The sequence below is a fragment of the Brachycentrus maculatus genome, unplaced genomic scaffold, assembly GCF_059751285.1.
Source record: "Brachycentrus maculatus isolate JH-2025_06_01 unplaced genomic scaffold, ASM5975128v1 h1tg000762l, whole genome shotgun sequence".
Lineage (NCBI taxonomy): Eukaryota > Metazoa > Arthropoda > Insecta > Trichoptera > Brachycentridae > Brachycentrus > Brachycentrus maculatus.
The window spans coordinates 218667-229188 of record NW_028281491.1 but is presented as its reverse complement, the minus strand read 5'-3'; the positions used below and the strand labels follow the sequence as shown (position 1 = coordinate 229188).

General features: G+C 40.1%; 1 protein-coding gene across 2 annotated transcripts in view; it reads right to left on the bottom strand.

Moving 5' to 3' along the window:
* Positions 1–5675: 5675 nt before the first annotated feature.
* Positions 5676–10522, bottom strand: part of LOC148300258 (ecdysone-inducible protein E75-like) — a 66227-nt gene continuing 61380 nt past the window's right edge. For both annotated transcript variants that reach the window (XM_088275043.1, XM_088275044.1), the window contains one exon: positions 5676–9017. In XM_088275043.1, the coding sequence (XP_088131169.1) occupies positions 7365–9017 (1653 nt within the window). In that variant the 3' untranslated portion in view covers positions 5676–7364. The remainder of the gene's footprint in view (positions 9018–10522) is intronic.

Below are 10522 nucleotides of genomic sequence, written 5' to 3'. Positions count from 1 at the left end.
TGAGAAACAAAGAGACTTCGGTTTCTTTATTGTAAATATTGAAATTAAAACACAGAAAATGAATAAAAAACCACTATCGATAATAAAGTAGGTACATATTTGGTATTACGTTGTTAAAAAAAGTTATTTACCCTCAATTTATTATTCTTCTAGTATTCAATCCAATAAGACGAGAAAACAACAAATAAAGCTATATCTGTAATGGAGCTTGTTCAAAGCTTTTCAACTGAAACAAAGATGGCGGTTATATTTTTCTATCAAATTCTCTATATTTGTCTACGTTTTGTTACCGAGCCACGTGTCAAGGCCGGTCCTCCAATAAGGCTGCCACGAAAAAACAACCAGACTCTCGAGGCAGGGTTATCGAACTGTATACTTAATTTTTTGCGTTTATTTTTTTGCGATCAGTTTTTAGCCATCTTGATTTGATTTTTTTATGATTAAAATATATACGTATCTACTTAATTATACAATATACAAACATTTAACACCACGTCTACTGAGCGAGTGTTTTTATCTTGAATTTTCACTCGAGAATTATTTGAAATTATAGTTACTTAAAACATAAAGATTAAATCCACTAACATAGGTTATAAAACTTATAATGTTGAAGCCTAAGTAGGGCCATGATAAAAGGTGTTGCATAAGCCATAGCTAGATTTACTTGAACGGAGTCACTTGAACTTTAGGTAATTCGAAACTTCACACTACTTTCTCGAAAAAATATGTAGGAATGGTTTTTGTTTTGAAAATAAGATTTTTTTACCACCTCGTCTGTTTTTTTATCGTCTTGGATATGTAATGGTACTACGAGATTAATGAGTGTTGTCTTGATAACATTATTTGAAAATCTGATTAGACATGAAAACTAGAACATATATTACTAGTTTGGGCTGTTCTCATACCCTCATATGGATGGTAAGTTTTGAAAAATATTTTACATTTTGGGGAATTTTACAGAGCAGTTACATCAAGCCATTCACATGGAGTATTACAAAATTAGAACTTATACTATTCTAATTATAAAATTCTAGATTTGTGAAATTGTGAAAATACCTAGAATGGGGCGGGAAAAGGGTAAAAGGGAAAGATTCATCAGCCATTTTGAGCAGCATCAGCTAGTTACCAACTATCGACTAGATGGTAAGTAGCAACCGACAAATAGGCTTAAGAAAACCAGAAGGAATAGAGTTGGCATATTATTATTTTTTATCTTTTCATATTCAATAAAAACCTGTATTTACCATATAAAGAAACAACATTATTTATCAAAGATTATTTTTCGTTAATGTAAATTATCCGAATCAGCGAAGTGGACAAATGTAAATACATTTTCGGCAAATTAATCGGCTTAAAATCGACCTTAACTAAAATTGACGCATCTCTAATATTTATTTTTATTTGTTAAAGAAACAATCCGCAAAGCTATTTTGGAGGCTTGTCCGCAAACACCCAGACCAATTAAAAACAAATATTTAACGAATTTATTTTGCAATGCGGGAATCAAACCAGCGACATCAGATTCGTGTTTGATCGTGTATAAACCATTAAGTTTATGTAACCAAAAATAGGTATACATATAATCCTTTATTTATTAAAAGCATGTTCCTACCGATTTTCAAGTATTTCATCATTCTTTTCCGTTTTTAACAACGACATGTTTGTCAGATTAAGTAAGAATATTGTGAACATTTTGTTCAGATACAATTTATTTTTATTATTTAACAGGCCGATTCAAGAGTAAAAAATAGCTATCACATTAGTTGTTTAATTATCAGCATGTGTATTATGTTTGCTCTGTAAATTTTGACGCAATACACAATGACATTTGTATTTAAATAATTTTATATTTATCGATTATTCATCTTGCAGTCAAGTTCAAGAACGTGTTAGATCATTTTGTTCTCGCATCATCGTTCATCCGACACACGAAATTATGCTTAAAGGCGTAATTTCTTCACTTCTCAGACGAAATAATGGCAAATCAATCGTATCGTACTCACACTCACTTGCTTTTCATTTGTACGTATTGAGATGCGCGTGAAAATCCGCTGAAATATCGCGCCAAGCGCAAAAAGGTTGATCAAGTGAAACACTTTGTTATGTAGCAGACTGTTGATGTTCTCGCCTCGTTGTTAGGTGACCGCAATTGGCGGTAGTTCGTTGGGGCAATAACCTCGTCCGTGGTTGACCGTTATAGAGCAGTTAATTTAAACTGGGAAGTGGGAAGGTTATTTTAGTTCGAGCACAAAATGCTACCTCTCTCGCCGTATTGCTTCCTGGTATGTGCATTGTGAATCGCTAGAAACAGTACAGGGAATAGAATTACGATGTACAGGTCGTAGGATTGAATTACAGGTCAAATGTGTGCACAGCTACAGTAAAATACATATGGTATATCGAACCATTCCTGGGAAAATATCATGAGCCTCCATTTCTGAAGATTTCGGTTTGTAACATGTGTTATCTCTAACTACACATATCGCTCACTCCTTTCAAGAACGTCATAAATCAAAAAGCTTGATTTTTCAGGAGAACGTTTTTAAAGTTTAAAAATATAATGCAATGTTTAAAAAATAAATATCAAGCCACTTATTGAACTTTTTACTGTGCAACAGATCATTTTAGGTAAAACCTGAAGATTTTTTCTCCATTTGAAAAATATTTAGTTAATTTTAAAAAATAATTAAATAATACCTTTTCTTCAAAATGCAAAAACAACACTTTCTGCTCTGTAGCGGGTAAATATTAAGTTAAAAATATGCCGCTTTTGCTGGGATATAGTACATTTTCTAAGCATTCTGAAAACATGCACAACTGAAAATTGTCGATTTTTGATTTATGACGTTCTTGAAAGGAGTGAGCGATATGACATAGTAACAGTTATATTTTTTATTCTCCGTCCCTTAATCATACTAATAGAGATGAATTGGGTACTAAATTAAATAATACAGCGTGATTATATTAATGCACGATTTTGCCAAAGGTTTTGGATAGAGTGAATTGTGACGTACTTCTTCTTTCCTCTTTTTTGGAGTTATTTTATAGAAAAAAATGTCACATGGACTCGTTACATCGGACACTTTCTTAACACTTTCAGTTATTTCTCATTCTTCTAATCAAGGACCATTTTCCTTTTTCTAGTCATATTTAAGGCTTGTCTAAGCATTTCTTGATCACATTGGCACTCTTTGTGCCGACACATACATACGTCGGTACACTATACGGACCAATTTTAACCCTCCATTTTCATGATTTTTCAATTGGATACAGATAAAGGAAGAAAAATAATAAAAAAGTGTATAAGGATTTTATGTGGGTACTTATAGCAGGGGTGGGCTGAAGGGGTGCTCGAAGGAGTTCGCTTGAGCCCCCTGCTGAAAGTAAATGTCAACGAGTCCTTAGTTGAGTACATATTTTTTTAAATTAAGATTATTTTTAATCCTACGTGAATTTTTTTGTTAAATACCTTATTTTAATAACGCGAGATAATTTTCTTTTAATGTTTTACTTTTATCATGAGGGTATTCAAAAGTAAGAATCTACTCAATATTTTTATCATGGTTAAGTAACAAATTCATATTTTGCTTCTTTACTTAAAGAAAATACGCTATGATTTTATTATTTACTTATTTTTTATTGCGTTGGATAGAAAACTATAGTGAGAAAAATCTCTACAAACACCTCCCCTTCAAACCACGTGTTCAAAATATTGGCAGCCCATTTCAGCGTTGAAGCATTATACCATGCTTATTATGTAAACTTTTTGGATGTGACGATCTTTGCCTTGCAATACATGTGTCTCCAATTCACTGATTAGGACTATTTTCTACTCAGTACATTGACTTCAGTCGACAAATTTTACCTTGAGAGAATAGCAAAAACTTACCAAAGCCCAATATAGATTTAGCAACCAACTCGGGGCATTGCACCTTTGTCGTGTTTGTTTCTTAACAACGCCTGTTTTAATGACAACCATGACATCGACAGATTCCTTAGATTTTATATTGATATTATTTTATCTTACAATCTGATACGGTCTGTGTTGATCGACAACGTGCTTAACTTAACGTGTGTGTGTGTGTAAAAAAAACTCGGTTTCATTGGTCGATTCAAGATTTATGTCACATTACACAATTGACCTTTAATATGGTTAATGATAACTGTAAAAGCCTTAGATTATGACCTGTTAAATTATTTGAGAATAATACTTTTAATCCGATTTTTTTGTTTTGATATTATTAGTGTGATAATTTATTTACCTTTTTTGCGATTCCTGGCTAATGCTCGATGAAATATATCCTTTTGGTATCTCAATACATCTAACATAGGCATAATAATTATCAAGTTTACTTTTAAGATGGTGCCAACTGACTAACAGAGTGGCAGCTCCTAAATGAAAATAATATTGTCATGTCAAAAATCAGTCGTTGACATTATTTTGAGAATTGATCCACATTTTAATGAAAAACGCTATATTTATGTTTTAGAATGCTAACAAGGGAGCTTGCTTGTATCATCTTGTATTATAGTATCGTAAAACTAAAATAGATTAAAATACGTCTTCCGTTAGCTTTTAACCTTAAAGCATGTTTTCCTTGCTGTATAAAATAGTTCTCGCCTTGATTTTTTACTGTTATACAAAATTGTTTATTTGAATACTTTTCATAGTTTGAAATGTATTTTTGTAGCTCTTTCTTCAAACGTTTATAATATGGGTTTCCAACGAGTGTTGTACCGCCCACTTGAAAGGTCTTCTAAGCTGTACTAGAGTATATAGGAGACAGCGAGGACTGCGAAGGGGGAAATATGTTTTTATTTCTCTCCTCTCTGTACATTCTGGCCACTCCCAAATCTTGCAGGGATACGCTAAACCAAGGTTGAGGTTTTTAATACTGAGAAATTTCAATATCACGGGGATGTTAAGGCCTAATCTCCCTTTTTGTATGATTTGATTATAAACTATTAAATTTTAACTAGATTTGTGAAAAGGTACGTGCCTTTTCATAACCCTTTTATCTCCTTTAAAATTCACCAGATGGTGTTCGTGATAAATTGGCATCACACATTGCTATATACTGACTTTTTTTAAATATTTTTTTGCGTTTGGAATCCTTTATTATTGTTATTATTTTATTACTCAAAGTACTCTCTTTCACGTTACCCTAAATCCATTGTATATACTTACATTTTTTCTCCATTTTTATTTTTCCCTATACATACCTTATTAATTCCTTAATACTTTTCTTATCAGCTTGGAAAATATTAGTTTTGTTTTTTTTGTATGTGTAGATTTCGTTAAAAGTTGCAAAGCCATACTTTTGTATGTTTTTACATTTTCATTTTGTGTGTATTTTTATGGTGGTGTGTTCTGCATCTTCATCATGTTCAGTAGTTGTCAACAAATCGCTTTCCTTTTCTCTTTATGTTTTTTTTTTCCTTCTTTTTTCATCATTTGCATAACTGACAAGTCTTTAAACACATCAATACACTTTGGGATCAATGTTTTTAATTGATTTTGAGTAAGCGTTTTCAGTTCTAGTTCTTTCGATTGGATAAAAAATTGTCAGTTAATCAGAAAGATGTTTTATAGTTTTTGTGGTTTCTTATTTTTTTGTATGGGGAAAGGGAATTAGGGTGGGATACATACATTTTCATGAAATAAAATTCAGGTATAATTTTTCACCAGACAATGTTTTAATTCTGACGACCTCTCATTTTCATCGTGTAACAATAAATTGAGAACTGACCCAAGCTTACAAAATACTAAACATACACACTTGGCAACCATCTTTGATTTATTTTGTTAATTACACTGGCAGGTTTGATATGTCACGGCTAAACAAAATGATTCTACGGAGCACCCTGCGTATATACAAGAAGTCGTCCCAAAAACGGGGCGGTGGAATAGTGTCTCAGGGTGGGTATCTCCCTCGGCGGGGCATGTGCCAGCACTTACAATATCAAAAATGTGCTGGCAAATGCCTCGCCGACCTATCGCGAGCCATACTTCTACCGTGCGCCCGCTCCAGACTCGACACGAACTTCAGTCGCACGCTAGTCTCCGCGGACTAGACTCGCGGTGTGCTGGCGCACTCCCGACCCAGAGTCGGCGGGACGGCCGGGCGTGCGCCAGCGCGCGTCTGGAGCGGCCGGCACGAGCTAGCCTGAGGTAAGAGTGTTGAGAAAGTGACATGTCATTCCCGCCTCACTGACCCGACGTTACACGTTGTGAGGAAATGATTTGACAAGATAACACAGTCACGAACAAATCATATTTATAATAACTGCAAGAACTGTATTTAAATATTTCACAGAATAGTTTAACGATTTGATAATAAGAAATGTTCGAGATACAAGTATTACTTACAATTGAAATTGGTAAAATTCCGGGAAGAGCTCTCTCGGAGGGCTCCCGGGCATACATCGCACGCTCCGGGCGGAGTGAACGCTCGAACAAATGTATAAATGCAACGCGCTTTGGAAATAATGACCAAGTACACTTCTAGGAGCAGCGTACGGACGCGCGGACCGATGGCACTCGGCGGCCATCTCCAGCACTCGAGGGCGAGATCGGTCCACGCGCCATCTACGGGGATGGGGACTGGCTCTGAACACGGAACGCAGAGAAGAGAAGCTCCGCTACGAACTAGACATAATGAAGGGAAATCGTCACGACTAATTGACAAATTCACTAAATTAAATCATTTCCCCACTGGCTTCGGTTTGCTTTTTTTGTATTTTTTCTCATTTTTATATAATAACATATCTATCTTAATTTTGTTCACACGTACTGTATTTATTTAAATTATCTACTAATAGCGACAAAAAAAGAAAGGCCGGTTTCGGCTCGCCGCAGCCCCCAGTACTAGGAACCGGAACTGCGGCGGATTGCACTCGAGTCTCAGAGTCCTCACACTTCGCCTATATGTACACTCGGTTAACTAACCCTAACGTAACGTAACATTTTCATAGAAAAGGTAAATAAAATAATGTCCGATACTTAAATAAATAGTCAAAATAAAAAACATTTCGACCGGCCTCGCGCGGGAGGTTCGGCAATAAACTAAATACAACGCGGGTGACACGATGACCGGAATATTAGAACGATACGATGATGGATGAATAATGCTCGAGTCCTTTTTACAACGTCTCCTCTCACTTATAGGTAAAATTATAAATGAAAATTTATCACAAATATATTAATTCAAATTTGAAAATCCTAAACATAAGTCGTAACACAATAGTAGGATGGTGCCAGATATCGTCCGCTTATATTTACAATCCACGAGCACAACGCGGCGAGTTGTTCACCAGTCAATAAATTATTTGGTTTATTCGGGTGGCGGCGGAGGCGCGCGGCACTACGCCTCCAGGAGCAGGTTGTGGGGGTGGAAGGGGGCGCGCGGCGGGGTGGGGGACTTCTTGGACAGGTTGAGCGGCTGCGGGGAGTCCGCGATGTCCACCTGCAGCTCCAGGCGCGGCGCGAGCGGCGGCGGGCGCGGCGAGAGCGCGGGCGCCGCGGCGGGCGCCGGCGCGGCGGCGGGCCAGCGCGGCGCGCGGTACGCCGGGTCGCGCTCCCCGCGCATGATGTAGTTCTGGATGATGTCCGACCGCTTCATCTGCTCGGGCGTCATGTGCGGCTCCTCCATGAGCGAGCGCGCCAGCACGGAGTGCGTGATGGAGAGCGCGGGCGCGGGGGCGGAAGCGGGCGCGGGCGCGGGGCGGGAGAGGTGCATCTGCAGCTGCGACGGCCTCGGCGAGGGCACGCTTCTGGGAACCGCTTCCGCTTCCGCCGAATCCTTCTGTCGCATAGCTCGGAATTTCTTATGCGGTTTGTAAGCTTCGTCCATCAAGGAACTGGTATCGTACAGCGGAGGCGCTTGCAGTACTCTTTTCAACACGGGCATATCTTCGACTTGTCTGGACTTATCGTCGCCGCGCTCCTCGAGGGATGAGCGCGGACTCGAACAGCCCGAGGAGGTGCCCGGCCGCTTCTCGTGCTTCTCATTTCCGGACTCGATGCCGGAATCGGTGGGAGAATCTAGCTTGCGGTAGCGGAGGTGCGGGTGGATGTTCGGGTGGGTGTAGGCGTGGGTGTGGGCGGGACGACCCAGCGGCGTGACGGTGAGGCCCGGCCTGCCGGGCGCTATGAGCTCGTCCTCTCCGGAGGACGCGGAGCCTCGCGAGCCGCCCGAGTCGGCGCGCGGCCTCACGGGACAGCGTCCCCCCACTCCGGCCAGGGTGGCGGCCAACAGCGGGGCTCCGGAGTAATGATCAGTCTCTCCGGAGCACGCGGATTCTGTGCTCGAAACGGACCCGAGAGGACTCTTGACAGCTTCGTCCATAGTGACGTCCGATCCGGAAGACCAAGATGAGCTTCCGGCCGGACTTTTACTGCTGTCATCTTCCATCGACCACATTTGCTGTCTGAGCAACTCTTTGTGTTCCGTTCTGAATACGACCAACTTTTCCGTGTGAAGAGTGCTCAGCGTTCTCAAATCGGGAAGAGTCTTCATCAGCTCGTGGAGGAATTCGGGTTGCCCCGGCCTGTTCTGGTTGATGACAGTTTGGAGGCACGACTTCAGTTTAGAGTACATGCGTTCTACGAGCTCGATGTTTCGCAGTCCCGGTCTGTCGGGAGTGATCAAAACTATCGCGCAAAACAGACCGATTTCTGCGTCCGTTAATCGCATAGAGTTTATTCTCTCCGCGAACTTGAATGTAGAATCTACGAGGAATCTGGCATTGGCTCCGTTCTGTATGGAATCTCTCTTCATAACTTGCCCGTTTAGACAGATGATGCTGTTGATGGGTGAATCGAACATGCATATCAATCTCACGAAGAGGGCGTCGAAAAGTCCGCTCTTGAGAAGAGCGAATTTGTCTTCTTGGGATAATAGTTGGAAGCCAGGAATGAGACCAGCAAAATCGATAACTCCGCGGATGACGTGAGCGAACCGTTGAGAAAACTCCTTCTCGGACTGCAGTTCGGGGGCGGGATTCAGAGGACAAGCCTGTAACAAAGAAAGAACGACATTACAATTCCGCTAATAACGACACAAACGAAAGGGATAAACTGTGAACAGCTTTACACAAACGAGGTATAGGAGGTCGGTCGAGTAAGTAACGCGATCGAGTCAATAAACCCGTGCATTATCCCGCTGCAAGGCTCGTCTAGACGCACGCCGCGTTATTTATCAGTCAATGAACGAGTCTCAGCCACGCATAGCTCTGGACCCGGAGGGGTGGCGCGCGGGCCCGGCCCACACCCCTCTGACGTCACGAGCGGCGCGTGGCAAGGCCGCGTGGGACCCCCGCTTGTAGTAGAAACATCGCGGGGCAACATGAAAGCTCGTTGGACTACCAAGGTCGAGCGTGCGTAACGTTCGGGATCGATAGGCGAACGCGTAAGCCGTTACACGCGGAAATATCTCGGTACCTATCACCGCTCTGTCAGTTTATTTTAACCTTCGATCAAACACCTTCAGTTACTTTCGCGTAAAACGAATGGTGAAAATATGCGGAATCCCATCAACATTTTGTCAGTTTCTCAATCTTTGTAAATATGTTGATATCTAAATATATTGCAATGGATGCGTAGTAAGAACAAAGGAATCATCTAAATATAGTACAGAACTAATATTTTTTATCAATTTTACAAATATTTTTTTATATTCAAAAGAATAATACAAGTTTCGCTACTTTTCATTGAATTTGTACATCTATACTCTCATTTCGATTTTAAAAGTTGCAATATTAATAAGTACGTATAAACCAGTTTAAGGAATCAATAAAGCAGACTTTAGCATTAAATGACGTTTCAATGAATAGTTGCATAGTGAAGGATGCATGATAAGGAGTGTTAATAGTTGATTCGTTGACTTTTCCGCTTTTAGCACGCCACCTTAGTGGCCCAGCCCCCGGGCCAAGATTTTAGCTATTTATAAATCAGAATACTCCGAGAGATAACTGACCTTTTGTTTGCATTCCACATTGACCTATTGGTTAATAAACATTGACCAAAGATAATCTACTTTCCTATAGGAAGCGAAGCGCCGAGGCTTCGGCCTTAGTATGTTACATACCGCGATACTTCCTTGTTGAAGCTAGCATTGAACATAATACAGCCGTGAGATATTGAATATTATATTTCCGATTAGTTCATAAATGATTACAGCTAAGACTATTGCCCTTCTAGAGGAATGATTAGCCGACTATTTATATTTCATAGGTCTCGAGTGGAGTGAGGCAATTCGGAGGTAAGAAATAGTCAATAACGACCGATAATAACGGTGTCACAATCGACCCGAGATTCGACTCATCCGGGTTTATCGCCGTCGGAACAAAAAAGCAAATCTACATAAATAATACGTCCGCTTTCACGCGATACTAATATATCACCGCGGGAGAGAGGGAGAAGTGCGAAGAGGCGGACTAAAAGTTTCGTATGAAATTACAGCGGAAGGGAGACAGCGGGAGACGCGCGACTCCCTCCTCGGGGACCTTGAATGTTTCCGTT